Source organism: Spermophilus citellus (genome assembly GCF_964194105.1).
Source record: "Spermophilus citellus genome assembly, chromosome: 10".
Lineage (NCBI taxonomy): Eukaryota > Metazoa > Chordata > Mammalia > Rodentia > Sciuridae > Spermophilus > Spermophilus citellus.
The window spans coordinates 135,885,436-135,906,194 of record NC_138197.1 but is presented as its reverse complement, the minus strand read 5'-3'; the positions used below and the strand labels follow the sequence as shown (position 1 = coordinate 135,906,194).

Below are 20,759 nucleotides of genomic sequence, written 5' to 3'. Positions count from 1 at the left end.
TCGGGCCCAGGCATGGGCAGCGAGTCCTCAGGGCCGGGTCCAGAGGCCATGCCTGGGTGCTGCTCCTGTGGGCAGTACACGCTGCGCCTCCCTCCTGAGGTCCTGGCGCTGTTGGCGGTTCTTGTGTCCAGGACGCCTTCGAAGTGGGGAGCTTGGCAGAGGCCGAGGAGAGCAACTGAGCGTGCGGCCCTCCTAACGCAGAAGCCCACAGCTGGCCACTCCTCCAGAGGCTCAGCCCGGCAGCCTGCCCCCTCTCTCCAGACCCGAGAGAAGCCTGTCCGCTCTGCACAGTGGCGTGGCCATGAAGAGGTGGCCACGATGCCCTCATCTGGCCCTCATCTCCGAAACCTCACCCATCAGCTGTCCGTGTGTCCTGCGGGAACCCAGAGCTACCTGGGGCCAGGCCTAGATGTGCAGGGCAGACCCAATCAGAACGGAACACGTCGGACTGCAGTGACGTCACCAGCTCTCCCTGCTGCACAGCGGCCATGGCGGGAAGGGCAGGAGCTGCCTGGCAGAGGCAGGTGGCCGTGCTCCATGCTGACGTGCCCTCGGGATGCCAGCCCTCCAGAGCATTCTGGGAGGCGCCCAGGAGGAAGGCCAGACCCTCCCCACAGAGACCTCCTCCAATCTCAGGCCTTGCTTCCCCATCACTTTCCCTCCCTCCATCCTGAGAGCCAGCTAGGCCAGCCTGGGGCACCGTCCCTCCTCCAGACAGGGAAACTGAAGCTCGGGAGGTGAGCACTTCCACAGGGTCACCTCCCCAGGGGTGCAGAAGGACGGCCACTCCTCCAGGCGGGGGCACAATCAGATCTGACCAGGAAGTGCTATCGGGACCATGCTACAGCCCTAGAACGTGCCCCACCCTGGAAGGTCCAGCAGGGGCCACCTCAGAGGTGGCACTGAGCTTGAGACCCAGGCTCCCTGCAGGGGTGGGTTCCCCAGGAGGAGAAGGAAAGGGGAGTGCGGGCAGGCCACCTCCCGGCCTGCATCACCTGCGTCTGGGGCTTAATGGGGAGCTGACATTTAAAGTGACTTGGATGGAGACAGAATTTCTTCTATTTCATTTTTAAAGACTGATCTTTACCAAATGTCTCTGCCAAATGCTGTATTTCATTCCACTGCGGAACTCAGAAGCTGCCGGGAAGAGTGGTCAGGGGCCCTCCTCCTGCAGGTCTGGCTGGGGGCACATCTGGACACACCCGCTGCAGACGCCATGACAGACGGGAACCTGGGCATGAGGGACAGGCTGGTGGGCAGGCGGCCTGGGCTAACTTCCCCCTTACCTACCTGAGCTTAGTCTTCCCAGTACAGCCGGGAAGGGTCTAGTTTACTTCTGTCCTTTATGAAAGAAGAAATCCCTAAGCAGTTTCACCTGCGAGGTTAGAAGGACGCATCGAAGTACAGGAGGAAAACACGCTCAAGAGCCCTGCCCACATCCCCATCCAGGGGCGCTGCCCACCGGACAGCTGCCCGGGTAGACTGGCCCCTGGTTCTGGGTCTGGCTTCCAGGGGCAGTGGCCCAGAGGCCCTGGCAGGAGGGTCTCCACCTGGGCGTCTGACTCCACTGTGTGCTGGGAGGCCTGGGTGTGCTAGAGGGCAACCCCGGGGGCTGGGGGAGGACTCAGAGCAGATTTCTGGAACATTCTGGGACTGCCTTCCACAGCCTTCCTCTGGGGGAAGCTCACAGCCAGGCAGGAGTTTTCAGAAACAGTCCTGGAGCCGAGGGACCTGTGGTGGCCTCACGTCACACCCTGGGGTGGCCGGCCAGGCCGATCCCCACCCCGTCATACGTCAGCACCGTAAGTCCTCAGAACCCCCAGGGAAGGACACGGGAAACCTGCCTTCTTCTCTGGTGGCCCCGGCACCAGGTTCCCCAGCACCAGGCTCCCCGACAGCAGGCCCTGGGTCTCCTGCTGCACCTGTGGGACGCCAGAGGGTGGGGACGGGAGGGCGCAGGCTGAAGTGGGGTGCCTGTGGACAGGCTGACCTTCGACCCAGCTGCCCGTGGTGCAGGGGCCAGAGCTCCAACTTCCCAGGAGCCCTTCTGACAGCCAGCCTCCTTCAAACTTTCTCAACGCCACCTGCGGATGGGCGTCCAGTTGCTGGGCAGGCTGCTGGTCCCCTGTGTTGGCACCCTCATGGTAGGCTTGCCCCAAGCCATGGATTGTGACAGCCTCGTTCCCACTCCCACTGGGCCAGATTCCTTGAATTTCCACCATTTGCCACTTACAAATTTAAGACAATTCACAGAATAACTGCTTTAAGGAAAATTGAGACTAATGCGGCACAATTACTGTAAATAGCGATCAGCATATAAAGTCTCCTATTACCAAAAGTGTCCACAGAAGTGATTTGAGCGTGGTCAAACCAATCTTTTGTTTCTGGGCTCATTTCTGCTGAGAAAATGAAGAATGTCACTGCTTACAATACCAGATGACGGGCGCCCGCCATCTACGTTTTTGTTTACACACGAAATCTATTAAAATGTCCAGCTATTATTGTGATGATGAATAGTGGTGATTTAAAACCACACAGAATGGATTGCAGACAGGGATCAGAGGAATGGCTTGGTGTTTTTCATTGTGCTGAGCAAAGATTAGTTAGGGTGCAGGTACTGGGTCCCTCGCGCTGAGCACCCACCGCCTGCCTCGCCTCTCACGCCACTTCTTAATCCTCAGTCTGCTTCGTCCTCCCAAGGACGTCACATTCAGAGAGAATCCAGATCGATCGAGGTGCCGCACTACCCGGGCGTGCTGCCATCCCAGCTACCGGCGAGTGGTGCGAGGGGCGCGCTCCTGGCCTCCTGCTCTGGATGTCCTGCGCGGTTCTCCTCCCTCCTGGCCTGTGGCCAGCACTCCTGCCGCTCAGCCTCCCTCCTCCTGTCACCTGCTCCTCCTGCTGTCTGCAGTCTCTGCTCTGCCAGGACCCCTGCAGCACCATCGGATCTCACGTGAGACTGGACGGCAGTCTCTTCGCTGTGGTCCAGGTGGCCAGAGGCAAAGTTGCCTGCTGCTCCCCGTGGAGAGCTCCGAGTGGACAGGAAGCATCCATCTCATCTCAAGCAGCAGCTTCCTGCAGCCCCCACAGGTCTGGCACCAGGTCCAGGGGACCAGGGGAGCGGAACAGGCCCAGGAATGAAGGTGCCGAGGGTGCGCTCAGAGAGGCTGGTGGCTGCGGAAGGGGAAAATCCGCAGCTGGACTCCCACCTATCCACTGAGGCAGTTCCTCACCCCCTCCTCACGCAGAGAGGCAGAAGTAGGCCACGCGGAGCCCTCCTCGGGGCCCACTGCCTGCGGCCGTGTTCGTCACGTGGCACACACGGCCCTGGAGCTGATGGCATGGTGCTGCTCTTTCCAGCCTGCTCCTTCTGGGTTCTGAGGGAGGACTGCTAGAGCCCCAGCTATGGCATCTGCACGCCCCCACCTTCCTGTGGACCTGCCCACGTGGACAGAGAAGGCCCCGTGCTGCCCGGAGCACAGATGCCTGAGGCCCACTTTCCAAGGCAGCTGCTGGCTTCGCCGGCCTGCTTCACAGTCCCCAGGCAGAGGTCACGGTGAGGTCCCCAGGCAGAGGTCACGGTGAGGTAGCCTGGCTGCCTGGGTAGCTGACCAGCCCAGGACCCTAATGTGTCCTCTGTCACTGTCTCTCTGTTACAGCTGCCCTCCCATGAGGCTATGTGCTGTGGGGACCCAGCGGCCAGCCCAGAGGAGCTCGGGTCATGAGCCGAGGCTGGCCCTACAGCGGGGCCAGGTGCCCCAGGGTGAGGCCCAGGCTCCATGGACTTCTGTGCAGGTAGCAAACCCACCTGCTGCTGGCTGCACTCAGGGTCATGGCTCATAAGCAGCCCAGAGCTGAGGGGCTCTGCCTGGGTCAGGACACCTTAGAGAGCTGAAGGAGAGAGAAGGACCCATAGGGTCATGGCTAGCTCTGGACTTTGGTCAGCGACCCCACTCCACCTCCGTCAAGCCAGAATCAACTTTCTCTTACTGGTTTTCAGAGCAAGAAGCACGACAACGGCCGAGCATCGGGGTCTGTGATGAAGGTTTCTAATGTCTGGACACTCACTGGACAGCGAGGCACATGCCCACGACACCTCCAGAGCGGCCCCCGGCCTGTCTGCAGGGGCCACAGCTGGCTCTGGGCTCCTCAGCTGGACGGGGAAGCCACATTTCCTCCATGAGGGAACAGAGCCACTGCTCCTAGTCCTCAGGGGTAGGATGGCCCAGGCCTGGCCAAGAGAGTGGAGGAGGGTGGCGGAGATCACCCAGATGGCCAAGGGGAGCGAGAGCAGGTGGGCAGTGCCACTCAGGACATGGAGGAAGTGGCACCTGGCACCGTATCTGGGGATGCCAGGGCAAGAGAGCCCAGGCCTCCAGAGCAGGAGACGGCCACAGAGTTTCCCAGTAACAGACAGGGAGGGCCATGTGGAGGCCGAGAGTGGGGAGGCTCAGAAGTCCAGCCACCATCCCAAAGGCTAGGGGACTCCTGGGGTCCCCACGGGCCTGGGAATGCCAGGCAGTGAGGATAGGAGGGGAAGCAGACCCCGGCTGACCTCCTGGAGAGGGTGGGATGGGCAGACAGCTGGCTGGGCCACAGCGGCCTGCCCCTTGCACTCACTCAGGTCAGCTCCCCAGTGGTCATGGATTTCCCCACCAGGACACCTCTCCCCTCCAGGATTACCACCTCCAGACTCGGGGCCTCCACACAGGTGCTGGCTGCTTAGCCCCGGGCCCATGGCGTCTTCTCTGAGCTCAGCCTGACCGAGGCCACCGGTGCACAGCTCACTGTCTGCTGCATGGGGACCATGAAGTGACCATGGGCACACCAGGGAGCAGTCAGGCAAGGGTGTCACAGTTCCGCCCTGACAGCCACCTCTCCTCACACCCGCCTGTGCCAACCAATGTCACCAATGCCCTGTAGCACACGGCGGACCTTCCAGGTCTCCCCACTCCTGCTCTGACCAAGACCCCGCATGTACAGCAGCAGACCCTCCACAGCTGGAGCGGGACACCCCAAGACTTGGCTCTCAGTGGGCTCAGAGCCAGCATCCTCCACATGGCCCCTAGTCCTACCTCCTGGACCTGCCTGGCTGGGCCTCACTCATCCAGGCCACACCCTGGCCCCTGACCTCCTAGAGCTAGCCGCCTTGGCCCTGGGTTAGAGGACATGATTCCCTGCCTCCCCTTCAATTCAGGGCAGACCTCACCTCCCACCCCCAGGAGATGTGCTCATGACCCCTGGAGGCTGCCCAAGGGCAGGGGCTGGGTCGACCCTGCAAGGTGCTGGACTTTTCCACAAGCCACCGTGGTGCTCGGCAGACTGGGTGTGCCGCGGGAGAGGGTCAGGCTGAAGTGGGACTGGGCCACTGATGCACTCACAGTCCCCACAGACAGCTTTTCCATTTGCTTTTACTGGGAAACCAAGTGGCCAGCCACTCCTTCACTTCCCAGGCATTTGGAATTCATCCACAAACCCCGTGAGAAGCCTGCACCAGGGGCCTCTCCACGGCGCCACCCCCAGGGGACGGCTTCCAGGTTCCAGTCCTCAGCCCCTTTGTCCTCATCCCTGCCCCCGTCTTCCCGAGCACTTTATCTCTAGCTCCCAGAGACAGGGACACACCGAGCCTCTCATAGGGCTTCCAAGAATCAAGCACACTCCCCCTCACCCTGAAGGACTCTACCAGCAGCTACGGAGTTCCAAGTCAGAGTCACACCTGGAACACCTGGGTACGGAAAATCTGGGCCAGGAGCACCTGGACTCTGAGACACCAGGTCACTAAAACACTTAGGCCAGGAGCACCTGGTCCTGGAGCACTGGGCTATGGAGCACTGGGCCTGGAGCACCTGGTCCTGAGCACTGGGCCTGGAGCACCTGGTCCTGAGCACTGGGCCTGGAGCACCTGGTCCTGAATACCTGGTCCTGGAGCACTGGGCTATGGAGCACTGGGCCTGGAGCACCTGGTCCTGAGCACTGGGCCTGGAGCACCTGGTCCTGAGCACCTGGTCCTGAGCACTGGGCCTGGAGCACCTGGTCCTGAGCACCTGGTCCTGAGCACTGGGCCTGGAGCACCTGGTCCTGAGCACCTGGTCCTGGAGCACTGGGCCTGGAGCACCTGGTCCTGAGCACCTGGTCCTGGAGCACTGGGCTATGGAGCACTGGGCCTGGAGCACCTGGTCCTGAGCACTGGGCCTGGAGCACCTGGTCCTGAGCACCTGGTCCTGGAGCACTGGGCCTGGAGCACCTGGTCCTGAGCACCTGGTCCTGGAGCACTGGGCTATGGAGCACTGGGCCTGGAGCACCTGGTCCTGAGCACTGGGCCTGGAGCACCTGGTCCTGAGCACCTGGCCTTGGAGCACTGGTCCTGAGCACCTGGTCCTGGAGCACTGGGCTATGGAGCACTGGGCCTGGAGCACCTGGTCCTGAGTACTGGGCCTGGAGCACCTGGTCCTGAGCACTGGTCCTGAGCACCCGGCTGCTGATTCCTGGCTGGAGAGACCCTGCTGAGCAGCAGTGGAGTCCGAGGCCTGAATCCTGGTGCATGACCTAGTTTTTCCCTCTGAGTTTTTTGGATTATTACTTTTTTTATCCCCGGTGGCCTGAAATGTCATGCTGAAAGCCTTCGGAGGGGCTTTCTTCCTCCTCCTGGGCTTGTGAGTACCCTCCCACAGGAAGGCCACGTCCTCCAGTTCCGGAAATGTTTTTAGAAAATAGTCCTTTGATCATTTCTCCTTCATTTTTCTCTATTTTTGGATCGTCTATTCTTTAGACCTCCTGAATCGATCTTGTAATTATCTATTTTTCCCCTTTCTTATTTCCCATTTCTTTTTTAAAAAAAAGTTCTCCCTGGCTTTCTGACAGACCTCTCCAACTTGACCTTCCTCACACCCCGCTGGGCTTTATAAAGCCCTGCGTCTCCCCAGCACATTCACACAGGTGTGACACGGACATGCACACACACCTGCACGTGTGTGTGCACAAGGCTCCAGAGGGCCTCTCGCTGCTCCTCCCGGCGGCCCCCTGTGGGGGTCCACTGCCCTGCAGCAGAGGGTCCAGAGGCAGTGGCCTCAGGCAGGGCCTTTGTTTCTGTCTGTTCGTCCAGGACGTGGGCTGGGCACCTGGGCTGGGCTGGGCTTAGCAGGTCCTCCAGGGCTGGACTATGGGGCCATTCTCCCTGAGCCTCCAGCATGGTGCCTTGGGCAGCAGACCTTCTAAGTGGGCTCAGGCAGCCTGGCCAGGAGTAGCCTGCAGCCCCAATGCTGACAACCACACCTGTTAGCTGATCCATCAAGTCACAGGGTGGCAGAGAGTCCAGGGGAAGGGGAGCAGGCACCATCTCCACCCGAAGAGCAAAGGCCCTGTGGCCACCCTTGCCCAGCTCCTCTTCTTGCATCCTAGCCTCGCTCCTCGCCCCTGGAGGACGGTGGTGCTGGCCTTGTTCTGCACCTTGTGATGCCTTTTCTTCTGTCCCTCATTGCTTCTGTTTCCCGGTTCCTGTTCCTTGGGTTCTGTTTTTTTCTCTTTCCTCCATTAGGCACCCTTTGCTGTCCACTGGTGTCTGGGGCTGTGCACCAGGGAGCTGAGTGGCAGTGGGCAGGCTTCACAGTGGGCTCTGGCCCCACCCCAGCACTGCGGGTTTGGTGTGGGTCGTAGGCTCGGCAGGTGGCATGGTGTCTCCTAAGACCCACATGCAAACACACAGAACCCGAGCCTGACCCCCCTGGAGCCAGGGTCTTTCCAGAGGAGGCCAGGTGTCTGCAGATGGAACCATCCGGACTGACTGGGCCCTAAGCGTCTTCCCAGAGAAAGGAGAGGGAGGTTTGAACCAGGAGGTCACACAGAGATGGAGGCAGAGCCTGGAGTCCTGTGGCCACATGTCAAGGACCCCAGAGGGAACCTGGCTGTGGCCATCTGACACCGGGCTTCCAGGCTTCAGGACCCTGAGAGAAGACAGTCTGCTGTCTTAAGCCACCCCTCCTGTGGCCACAGGACTCTGGTGTGGGAGCCTAGCCGCCCGCCCGTCTCCTCATCCAGCCCTCTGGCTGCTGAGTGGTCTCACACTCAGGCTGTCTATTTCCGCCCTGTCTCCTGCTTTCCACAAGCTCCCTGTGCACAACTGTGTTGGTGCCGCAGGGTCCAATCCCAAGACTGTGGCAAGTCCCATGTCCAGTCCTCTGGGGTGCCCAGGGCGCTGTGGCTGGGTGTGTCTAGTCCCAGGGGGTGCCCAGGGCGCTATGGCCAGGTGTGTCCAGTTCCATGGGGTGCCCAGCGCGCTGTGGCCAGGTGTGTGGTACAGAAGCTCTGGGGTTTCTCACGCAGCCTTTCACCCAGCCCACACTCAGAGGGGCCTGAGGGTAGAGTCTGGGGCAGGTCCAGCACAGTGCTCTCAGTGGTCAGCTCTCCTCCACTGCAGCCCCCAGTGGTCCCTTCCAGACCACCTGCTTTCCTTGGTCTCCTCTCTGCTGACTTCTGCTGGCAGGAGCAGGTCACGTCCCCCCAGCACATCCTGTGCCTCACAGCCGTCTCCCTGGGGCAGAAGAGGGCAGACGGACATCTGGCCCTTTTGAGCTGGGGGCCTGCTGCAAGCCTTTGCCAGAGTTCCCACGATGGCCTTTCTGGGAATCCACGCTCCAGTGAGCAGGTCGGTGTTGTTCCACCCATCTGCAGGTGCAAGTGCTGGGCTTGGGGACCCCGGCGGCCAGAGGGCCACATGTTAACGCCTCGCTCCTGCTGCTGCTCTCTGGGGCAGGGACCTCTGCCCACTTCCTGAGGCTCTGTTAGCGGAGGAGCCACCTGACAATGTGCTTCCTCAGGATCTTAGAATGAAGAGACATCACGGTACCGGTCCCTCCAAGTGTCTGTCCTGGGATCGACACCTGCCCCAAGCTCCAGGGGCATGGTTTCTGGGTGGGGTGGGTGCTGTCCCACGCAGTGGGTGGATGTGGCAAGTGTCTGCTGGAACAGCCAGCCATGTGACCAGGAACAGGGGTCCTTACTGCTGAGGCTGGCTTAACTTCCCGAGCAGGGCTGCAGGGACGGATGTAGGAGACGCTGTCCCCGAGAGCTTGACAACCGAGAACTGATAGGGAGACCCTTTACAGACGGTGGTTAAGGTACACGAGGCATCTCGTCCCCGGGGCACCCAGGAGGCTGGCGCACAGGCTGCCTGGCCCTCCCAGCCTCCCACCCAAGGCAGGATGAGGGAAAAGAGTGAGTTACCTGTGTTGTGGCCACTGCTGGCTGGCCGTGGGGCCTCCAGCAGACCTGTACCGGATGCCTGGGGTCTAACAGAGACCCTGGGATGACCCTCCACACTGCACCTCAGTGCCCACCCTGGACCTGCCGCATCTGATGTCCCGGCTCACACATGCTCAGAGGCAGCTGGGGCCTGCCTATCCCTGGGGACTCTGGCCTGGGGCGGCGGGCTCGGTGCTTCATAGCTGATTTGAAGGATGGATTCCAACCTAGCTGGTTTATCCTGAGATAGGCAATGGTATGGCCGACCGTCCGGCATCTTGCCATCCATGAACTTACAGAAATGTGCAGGATAAACAGTGATTGGAATATTTCTGACACTAACACATGCCGCTGCAGCCCCAGCCACAAGTCTCTGCACCTGGGTCCCTCCTCTCCCTTCCGGTCCCTCTGTGATCCCTGCTGGTGGGGCGCAGAAGCCCCAGCAGAACTGAGGATGGGATGGCCTAAGCCTTGTTCCAGGGGCAGGAACCATAGTCGGGTGCAAGGGGAGGAGGCTGCTCCCACCCTGGGGAGAACCCGCAGTGCCCACCACCCACCTTGCCCCAGGTGGACAGGTGTCCACAGGGCTACGCCAGGCCAAGAGGCAGGGGCTACAGAACCGCCCCAGAGCCCAGTTTGTCTCCTGAGTCCACCAAGGACAGCGGATTCCCCACTTTCCCAGAACCTACAAGGACAGCACACCTCGGGGGACGTGTTGCACGTGTTTCATTCAGTGCCATCTGCCCTGGTGACCTGGGAGCTCTCTGATATTTTGATTCCATTTCTTCCTCTTAAATGCTGAGCATGAGCCACTAAATCATGCCCACGACCCACTAATGGGGTTACGGCCCGCACTTTAAGAGAGAATGATCTTGGAAGTGCCAACTTCAGCATGTGTGGGCCGGCGCAGCCCATCCGTTAATCCACCCGTCCCGCGGCCTGACGTAGCCTCAGGAGGGCTGCAGGGCCCCAGGGCCAGGGCCAGCTTTGAGTAGCCTACTCTGGGGACAAAGGAGTGAAGGCAGCAGGGACACACTGTGGGGCCGGGTGCTTCACAGTGAGGTGATCCGAGGAGGTGCCGTCCGTGGGGTGGGCACTGGCAGGAGGAGGGTCTACCCCAGGACCAGCCAGGGGATGGAGTTAGCGGCCACCACGTAGTCACGGGGCCTCCTGAAGCCAATTTATGAGAAAACCCTCATATCAGAAAGCCAATTTCTGGTGACATATGGACCCCATGGTGTTAATTTACCCCTGTAGGGTCAGGAAGCCACCATGGAGCTAGAATGACAAGCTCCGGCTCTCAGAGTCTGGCTCAAGAGCTCAACCATTAAAAAGCTTAAAAACTGATGGCCACAGGCCAGGGATCCCAGAAGGAGCTGGGCTTCTGCACTCCCGGGGACGCAGGAGACAGCTGGCAGATTGCCAGGTCCACCTGTACCCTGGCCACCGCACGCGCCACCCAACGAGATCCCTGCTCTGGGATCCTGGGCCCATGCCAAGTGGAGCTCAGCACTGGTGACGTGATGCTTGGTCCCAGCCAGAGGAAGGTGGCCTGGAGCCCCTGCACCTGCTCCCCATTTCAGGGCCTGTCACCGTGTGGGGAGCCTCGGCCTCCAGGAGTGAAGAACCTGGAGAGCTGGGGTCACAGCACCTTTCCCCCACCCCCTCGCCCCCACCTGCTCCTGGACAGCACCTGCACCTGCCATGTCCTTGCTGGCATCCAGAGGCCCTCAGGGGTGGGAGGAGGCCCCCCGATGCATCTACAAAGGGGCAGTCGGGAGATTCTCAGGCTCCCGAGCTGACAGACACCCGTCTCATGCCCAGCCCGGGCCAGCTTGGCGTGGGGCAGCCTGGCAGGTGTGAGCCCCACCTCCCTGGCTTCCTGGCCACCCACAGCCACTCAAGGTGTCCAAACACAACTTCTCTGACGGAAGCTCAGGCCTGTGTGGCCAAAGGAATGAGAGCCAGCACTGTCCACTCCTTCCATGAGTAAATTCAGCACTGGACAGTGCAGCTATTGCTGCTGTGGTAAGGATGTTTGTACCTGCTCAGTGTCCCTGGTGTGTGGCCCTCCTCCACGTGCCACCCTCTAGGAATGGGTGCTCACCCCCTCCCAGGGAGGCCCATCTCTGGCCGTGCTAGTGGCCACACTGGCTCCTCGGCAAGGAGACAAGTGGGGACTTGCTGTTGACGAGTTGGTTCAAAAACTCAGTTCAGAAGGACTGGGAGGGGCACGCAGGAGGCAGGCAGGCTGGTCCCATCCCCATGTGACAACAGCGAAGACATGAAGACGCAGTCGCCCCTGGGCACCCATGGGACACGGGCTCCAGGACCCCTGCGGTGCCGACTCCCGGGGTGTGGAGACCCACGTAACGTGGCCTAGCCCTGGCAGGATGGTGTGTCCCTTGCAAGGAGCATCTGAAGTCACCCCGGGTCACTTGGCACCCAGCACCACCCAGGGCTGCTCCTCAATGGCTGCAGCTCCCTCTTCAGGGAAGCAGGGCCAGGGGCCAGGTCCTGCCCTGTCCAGCAGAGACGCAGGTCCCCAGCATTTTCCCTCTGCAACCGGTTGCAGATGTCGTACCCGAGGCCAGGGAGGGAAACCACCACAAAGCCCACCCACTGGGGCTTTGCCCAGGGTCCTGACATGCTGGGCCGCTGTCCCCCCACCCCTCAGGGTGGGTCCCTCACACTGGGGGCTTTATGGATGACCATATTTGGAGTTGCCAAGTGGGGGCTGCAGGTCCCGGGCAGTGGGGCATGCTCAGAGGCTGGCCAGCTCATGGGGAAGGGCCGACTTCAGGGGAAGACGGTGTTTTGAAACTAGACAAGTGGGTGCTCACCCTGTGAGCATGCCCAGTGCCACTCAGGATTTTATGTCTCATGAGTCTCACCACAATAATTAGTGCCCCTAGCAGCTTCCACGTTGGGGACAGGAGGGGAGAGGGGACGGAGGGGAGGGGAGGAGAGCTAGCACTCACCCGTGGCTACCCGGGGGCTGTTCCCAACCCACACTGGCCTTGCGTATAAGGCTTGGCCTCCAGTCACACCCCAGGATGCTTGGCCACCTTGACAAGGCTCATGATCGTGAAACTGAGGCCAGGAGGGAGGGTAGCATGTCCATGCCCTCCATGCCTCAGGACAGGGTCTGGACACCACGGGGTCCTTCACCTCCAGGCCTCTGTCTGCCAAGGGCCCCGAGGTCACCCTGGGCTCCAGGTGTGGTCACATCTGCAGGGCTCCTGCTCCCCACAGGCAAACCCATGCGTCTGCCCGAGGACAGTCCTCTGCTGTCCTGTTCCTGCCCTGGGGAGGCCCGAGCCCCTGGCGGTCAGTGCTCTTCCTGACAGCTGTGCCCAGGCTGGTACCCAGGCTTCCTTCAAGGCCAAGTGCACTTTCCACCAATGCGGGAGGCCTCAGAGCCACTGCTGGACCTGAGCACTGCCCTCCCAGCTTGCTGAGGGGTGGTCGTCAGGCTGCAGCTGGGACACTGTGGCTTTACAGCCCAGCCTCAAACTGTGCTCAGACCCTATGCACCTGCCCAGCCGATGGAACCAGGTGGTCATGGCTGTGCCCAGAGTGCCCACACCAAATGGCCCCTAGAACACATAGAACAGCCCATCCGGCTTCCGTCCCATGCAGGAATGGGGAGAAGCTCCTGTGGTCTAGTCTGAGTGGCTGCAGCCCCCTGCCAGACGCAGTCCCCAGAAGAGTCCTGGACACCTGTGGGGCTTTCCAGATCCTTCCTCAGAGCCAAAGACCTCCCTGACCTCAGGGAATGGGGCCTGGGTCAGGGAGGTCACCACAGCTGCTGGGGTCCTCAGCCCTTGACATGAGCAAGGAGGAGCCAGACAGGGGTGGAGAGATGGAGGTCACACCCTGTGAACCCGCCTTCCAGCACCCAGGGCCACACCCACCTGGACTTGGGCTCTGTGGCCTCAGCCCTAGTGGGGAAGCTGCCCACAGTGCCCAGGTGTGTGCTGGGCAGTTTATCTCAGAGGTGAAATGTCAAAGAACCATCCACGAATGACCCAGAGCCATTTGCTCCCAGCCACCTCTGGGCAGAGCAGCTCTGGGGACCCAGTGAGCAGAAGCTCTGGAGAGGAGTCCCCAGGCCACCTGTTCAGAGGGAAGGGTAGGGCGGAGCTGCTGCCCTCAGCGCGCGCAGGGTCTGTAAGTGGCCCCTGTGCCACATCTGGGAGAACTCGGACCACGTCCCTTCCCAGTCCTGACTCTTTGGAATGTCCCCTTGGCCCCAGGTGGGCTGCAGAGCTCATCCTGCTCAGGAGGTTCTGGACACAGGCCACTCCAGACCCAGAAGGCAGGAAGCCCTCACCAACAGTGGTGGCCTGGGTGACCTGTCACCCTCCACTGACCAGCCTTCTGGTGGTTCCATTTCCAGCTGCTTGGCCTCTAGGTGCACCCTGTGACCATGATCAGGGGCGGGTTACCAGGGCCTTTGTCCCAGAGTGAGGTGGGGAGGAGATAGTGCCGGTGGCCTCTGCCCAGGAAAAGAGCCACCAACCAGCTGCCACCTGTCCTGTCAGAGCCACACTTCCACAGCCACTTCCCCTGGGCTCTGGCATCTCAGACGCTCCCCACCCCCGATGCCCCCACACGAGGACGAGGCACGTACCGTGGTGGTCTTTATCCGCCCGCCGGGCTGTGTGCACGTCCAGCCTGACCGGTTGATCAGCAGGTCGCAGCCTTCCCCCTCCAGGCAGGGCAGCATCTTACACCACTGCTTTGTCTTGATGATGCGCGCTGCGGAGAGAGGAGGCGGTCAGTGCTGCCCACCCGCATGGGGTGTCCCCGGGGCTGGACCCTGGCAATGGTGCTTGGCACCTGGGTGTCACAGAGAAGCCATGGGGGCAGCTCCAGGAGTGCTGCCCAGGGACAGTCGGCAGGGAGGCCATCCAGACCTCCCTCCTGGTTTGGGGCTGGATCCCAAGCCAGGCTCTGCAGCCATTAGGCACTGACCAGCAGGTCCTCACCCAGGGTTCTGGGGGCAGCTCCACTGAACAGCATCACGGCCCTGCCGAGGGGCAGCAGCCTCACTCTCTCCTTTGTTAGGAAAGGGTGGAGGAGGGCTCCCTGGGCAGGCACTCCGCAGATGCACCCACGGTGGCCGCCCACAGGAGGTACTGAGCTGGGTTCAGTGCTAGGACTGAGGCCTCACAGGAAGTGGTGGCTTTCACAGCAGCCAAGCCCTGGCCCCCGGCCTCTCCCCTGCACACCCTGGGCTGAGCCCAGGGCCACTCCTGCCCCAGTGGCTAAGGCTCCAGGACCAGAGGGCCTCAGGCCCAGGTGTGGCCACTGGACAAGGCAGGGTGGGTGCTGGTGGAGGCCAGGCGGCAGGCGGGGGCAGCTGGCTCCCGTGAGACAGGCTGTCAGGCCCCAGTCAACTTCTCCCACCCCCAGGGGACCTGCACCCTCTCTTCCCTGCAGACCCAGCCTGGATTGTGTCTGTAGGGAGACTGCTCTGTGACAGATGCCCCAGAGCAGGGCACAGGGGAGGAGACCCCAAGCTCGCACTCTTCTGTCCAGAAACTTCCAGCCAACTACAGTGACGTCTCAGGTTGGAGAAAACGCTCCCTCCTCCCAGGGCGCTGCCGGTGGCCTGAGCTGCACTCTCAAACGTGGCTCAGAGCAAGGACAGCCGGCATCAGGTGGGGCACCAGCCACCTGCCAGGGGTTACTTTGATGCAGGTAAGCAGTGAACACGGGCCCTGGTGTGCACGGGATTCCACCCAACTTCAACCCCAATGCCAAAAAATGGAGAAAACTTATAAGTTTACATTTAAAAAAAAAAGCACCGGTGCAAGGCCCCGAGCCCAGGAGGGCCACCCCTCTGTCCCAGGGGTTCCTGCTAAAACAGGTGCCCTGCGCCAAACGCAGAAGCAACCGCAGCTCCTGACGTGCTTCTCCCCACCCGCGAGGCCCTGCGTGGACTTCCACGTCCTGTGGCTCACCACCTCAGTCCACCACCTCAGAATAGGCTTGAGATCTATGTCACCAGGTGCCAGGACACAGGTGGTCACCTCCCCCTCCCCCTCTGTGCTCCTCCTCCCTGGAGCCAGGCTCTGATGGGCCTTGTGGCCCCAGAGGTGCAGAGAGCCAGGTGTCAGCTGCAGCTCTGCAACCTGCAGGTGGGAGGGTCCCTCTGCCACCCTCCCAAGGCGCAGGCTGCGAGACCTTCCCTGCCCAGGCAGAGGGGACCTCAGCACCCACCCAGCCCTGCTCCAGCCATCTCACCACACCCCAGCTCCTGGGCTCCCTCAACTTTTTCTTTTAGAAAAGACAAACTGCCGATTCTTGATTTGCACCCACTAGAGCTGCAGTTGTGCAGGATTCATGTTCAGTGAACTTTCTCCCAAGCAGCAGAAGGGTGGCCACCAGGGTAGCAGTGGTGCACGTGCATGGGCCGAGGGCACGCTCTCAGAAGTGGTGTCCTCCAGAGGGCCAGCCAGCTGGCCTCCCAGCCCTGCCCTGAGCAGGTGCACAGGGCTCTCATGGCAGGGATGGCCAGGGCCTGCTGTTTCTGTGTTGACATCCTTAATACTGTGGCAAGCAGCCCTCAGTGTCACATGGCCACTGCGTCTGGGGCCCCCCAGCTGGCCCTGGAGGTTCTCAGGAGAGGTCTCACCCAGCAAGGACTGAGTCTGGGGGTCATTCCAGAGGAGGATGATCTGGAGGCTGGGGACAGTCAGCTAAACAGATAAGGGAGGCCCCCAGCTGGAGTGACCTCCCCTCCTTGCCAGTTCTGATGGACCAGGAGGAGCACAGTGGACGGGAGTCCTGGGATCAATCTGTCATGACTGCCATGGACACAGCATGGCACCCTGGGGAGGACGTGCTGCCCACCCAGCCCACCCCAAGGCATGCTGATACCCCCAGTCAGTGAGGCAAGTGGTCCCAAAGCCAGGTCACAGGCTGGCTCCTCCCCAGGCCACTGCTAAGCCCTGAACACAAGTTCACGTACGGAGCCCCCCCGAGCCCCGCACTTGGAGACGGGGCCTTGGAAAAGTAGTTGAGGTCAGGTGAAGTCCTGGGGTGGGCCCTGACCTGACAAGGTTGGTGTCCTTATCAGAGACACCAGGGAGCGCTTCCCAGAACCACCCCCTGGGGAGGACACGAGGAGAGCACGGCGCTGCAAGCCAAGGAGAGCCTCCCAGACCCGGCCCCGCTGGCACCTTGACCTTGGTCCTCCAGGCTCCAGAGCTGAGGAGTCTGAACTGCCAGCGCAGGTGTTGTGCTACGGTGTCCCGGCTGGTGGTGGCAGCCAGGATGACCACAGATAGGCAGTGTCCCTTATTGAATGGCAGACAGGTGTCAGAGCAGGGTCCCCAGAGGGGTGAGACTGGGGCTGTGTGCACTGACGCCCCTGCAGAGCTCTGGGAGAGGGACCGTCTGGCTTCCTGGGACCCAAGGGAACAGTGGCCACCCAGGCTGTGCCCTCAAGCCCGGGGCCGCCGGCCCCCCATGCCCCCGGGCTCTCACCAACCCCAGCACGGTGGCCGGGGGCCAGGAGCGCTGGGGCCACACACATTCTCCTGGCTGCTCATTACTCATGGGTAAGTCATAGCAGCCACCTGGCCATCGCTCATGTGTCACTCTGGATGACAGTCAGAGATGGCACAAAAACCTTCTCAGACACCAACCCATCACAAGGCTGAAGCCAAGAATAACTACGGATCAACACACCTTCCCACCCCATGCGACCTACAAGTGGTGCCTGAGACATTCGACACACGAGGAACGGGGCAGCATGCCTGGCCTCAACCACTGAGCGGCGGCAGGGAAGGGGCTGGCTGTGGCCTGTAAGAGCCCCACTGTGTGCTCCCAGGTGTCCCTGGGAGCCACCCAGAGGCTCTCAGACAGGTGCCACTGGTCTGAGTCTGATGAGGCCTCAGAAGACTTCACAGTGTGCCTGGGCCCAAATCAGCCATGCGGCCCCGAGAGCGGGAGCAGGTCCTGGCTCTCTCAAGAGGTGGGCAGGAGGGCCCAGGCTCAGCACCACCTGCCACCACAGAGCAGGGTGCTGGGGTATCCAGCCCAGGCCAGGGCCAGCCCAGGCAGCACAGCAGCACCAGTCCAGCAAGCTGGTCCTGGCCTGTTCGAGGGCACATGGTGACTTCCGTGTGTGCGTGTGCCTGGCGTGCTCAGACAGCAAGCGCCCGGCACTGGGGCTTGGGCTCGGATCTCACGCTACCTCATGGCAGCTGGGGACCTCAAGCCAGGGCTCTCCCTCTGAGAGGGTCCTCCCCGGGAGCTGGCAGACAGCACGAGGCTCAGCAGGCCAGCGTCCCAATACCCCTCTCAGCCCTCTGGGTCAGGCAAGGTGGAGGTGGGAGGCACTTGGGCTGCTCAGACCAAGGGCTGAAGATGCAGGCAGAGGCTGGGGAGACCTGCAGCTCGGGGCATCCTGAGAGCCCCACAGGGCCTTCCTTGCTGGGCCCCGGCTCCTCACTACCGCATGCAGCCAGGCCCCTATGCCACCAGAGGCAGGTCACCTGCCCACACACAGGGGCTGCTGAGCCTGTCCCTCCTGGCTGCTCCCTCACAGGCTGTGTCCTGCTGGCCCCAGGGAGAGCCCCAGGGACAGCCCCCATGTTGGTGACAAGGGAGGCAGAGGAGGGCGGATCCCAAAGGCCTTAGGTCAGGGGTGAAGAGGCCAACTACACTGTGGCCTGCATGGTGGCCACACACCGCACACACGCATCGTCCACAGGCAAACATGTTCATGCATGTGCATAAACACACGTATATACACAAGCATGCATGTGCACACATAAACACAGACACATGTGTAGCCACTCACACAGGTGCAAGCCCTGCATGCTCACGCCTGTGCACCTCCACACGGTGCACACCAGGCACACACACACACACAGGAAGGCCCCTCTGGGGCCCTGTGGCTGGCAGTAGGCACATGGAAGCATTTGCGGAATGAATGGACAAGCAGAGTCACTGGCCCTGCCCGTCCCAGGCCTGGGTGTGCCCAGAGCCAGCGCTCCGAGGACACAGTGCCCGGCGCCGAGCACACAAGTCCTTCTGTTTGCCCCCGAGGGCTCTACTGCCCAGCCCAGCCCACTTCCTGCTGGAGGCAGTGGGAGGCTCAGTGCCGGGCCACCACGTCCCAGGGACAAAGGGGCTTTTCATGCCCCATCTCACAACTTCACTTCACCGGGGCACGGCTCCGAAGGCCCCGCCTCCGGCCTCATGTCTCTGCAGCTCTCAGGGCAGGAGGGGGACGTCCCCAGGAGCTGACGAAGCTTCCCGGGAGCCTGAGTGGTGGTGGCTGGTGGCCAACCTCTGGGCAGACATGGCCACAACTGGGCTGTGTGACAACCAGGAGGCTCCTCAGCATGCAGAGGTCAGGGGCTGGGGTCTCACAGGTCCCACATCCCCACTGAGAGTCCCGGCCGTGCAGAGAGCAGGAAGCCCAGGAAGGGCGGGCCCAGCAGTGGGCCTCGAGGTGAAGTGCATGGTTCTGCCAGTCCTGGCCTCGGACAGGAGCCATGGCCCAGGGCTCAGTGAGGTCATGCTGTTGCCCTTTCCACCGGCCACGCTTCCCCAGAGCCTCATCAGGAACCCTGCACACAGCCCTGCTCTCCGGGGAGTCTGCATGCACACACACGCACACACAGGCACACACTCACGCCCACCACAACCACACCACAGTCACACACAGGCACAGGCACACACAAACCCATGAACCCCCACGGGCACATGTGTCCGCACACCCACAGCTCACACCCCCGGGCTTGCTGACAGCCCTGCATGGCGTCTCTGCACCGTGGGGCTCCTGGCAGGGCATCCCCGGCTCTGTGGGCAGCTCGCTCCCGTCGCTGCCCCAGAGCCCTCTGCGTGGACACCGGTGCCCCCGGTTGAGAGCCCAGCAGCTACACCCTCGAGGGCAAAGACCTGGCAGGTGAAGACCTGGCACCCGATGGCAGACCCCAGTGAGTACTGCCAGCAAGAGACGAGAAGGAGCCGGAGGGAGAGGACCTGGACTTGCTCGGTCCCTGGTCAAGTTGCCACCACAGTTGGCACCTCAAGTGGAGTCGGGGACAGACTCTGTGGCCACGGGAGGGACAGGCAGATGGTGGACAGAGGCTCTCCAAGGACAAAGGACACCTAGAAGAGCAGGGTGCGAAATGCATCTGGAGGGGGACAGCTCCTATGGGCAGGCCCACCCACACGTACCTGGGCAGGGTGGGTGGACCCCCCCCAGCAGCACCGGGGAGTGCTCAAGGACAGGGCCCCACTGGAGTCCTGGAGGGAGGGGCACACTCACGCTTGCCAGAGAAGACCCACCACAGAGCTGCGCCCCGCCACTGCTGGCCACCGCTCAGCCCGCCAGAGGCCTGTGTCCCTGCAATGGGGTACAGGGACAGGGCTGTCCCCAGGCCTCCTGTGAAGGTCGTCCTCAGGCACTTCCCCAGCACCCTCCAGTGGCAGGAGCTGAGCCTCACACCCCTCCCCGGGAGCCCCCAGTTGGATGCTCCTGTCCCCGACAGCAGGTCCCTGCGCCCAAGGGTCTCCTCTCACACAGAGATGCCCCTGAACAGCCAGGAGGCGCCGCCCACCTCCCGCCTGGCGCAGGGGCCGTCAGAAGGGAGGGAAGCTCGCCTTTGAGGTCTTCAGGAGGGGTGACCTGAGCTGCTGGACTGCGACTTCCCTTCCACCAACAGAGTCCTGACAACCTTGAATTATCTGGGTGCCAACAGAGAAGTCTCAGTCCCATGTGCAGGGGGCACGGGCCCCGCCTCTTCAGGACCACACCTGCGGCACCCAGGCCTCCGCGCACCAGCCATCAGCAAACAGGGCCCGTGGAGCACCTGAGGGGCCCGCCCTGCCCCTTCCTGTTCCTCTCTGCCCACCCCAGGCCCTGTCTCCTTGGGCTGCCCAGACTCCAGGAGAAAGGGCAGGCCACTCCACCGATTCAGCAAAGTGAGCTGGGTCCCTGGTGGTGGGCCGCACCTACACCAGGCCACGCCCTCGCCCGGAGCATCGGGGTGACTGCACATGCACAGCGCTGGAGCAGCAGAGCCAGTGCTGCTGGCTAGCAGGAGCAGGGAGCTCCGGGACAGTGGGCGGCCGGGCCCGCCCTGTCCACAGACCTCTAACCACCCAGACACTGCTCTGTGCTGAGCCTCGTGGCCTCTCCCACGTGAGGCCTGTGGTCCCTGACAGCTGGGTGTGTCCTTCAAGCTTTTGCAACCATTTGGGGTGTGCCATAGCCTGGGGCCAGTCCGGGGGCTGACAGTCCTCTCTGCTGACCCTCCCAGAGAGTGCTGACCTACACCTGGAGTAAATGAGGAGCACCTGTGTGTTCTGCAGGGGCTTCACCCTCAAGATTAGCAGCCAGAGTGTGGGAGGAAAGGGTTTGTGTGTGCGCGCGTGCGGGTGTGTGGGGTGTGCAAGCCCCTGTGTGCACACATGGATGCTTTCACAGCGCTCCTGGAAACCCACGTGGATCCCAACAGGAAGAGGTGGGGCCCAGCATGGCACTCGTG

At 61.9% G+C, this 20,759-nt stretch overlaps 1 protein-coding gene across 1 annotated transcript in view; it reads right to left on the bottom strand.

Annotated features, from left to right (window-relative positions):
• The window catches only part of TAFA5 (TAFA chemokine like family member 5), a 125,583-nt gene that overhangs the window by 17,584 nt on the left and 87,240 nt on the right, over window positions 1-20,759 (bottom strand). The window contains exon 3 of the mRNA XM_081311932.1: window positions 13,874-14,001. Within this exon, the coding sequence (XP_081168058.1) occupies window positions 13,874-14,001 (128 nt within the window). The remainder of the gene's footprint in view (window positions 1-13,873; window positions 14,002-20,759) is intronic.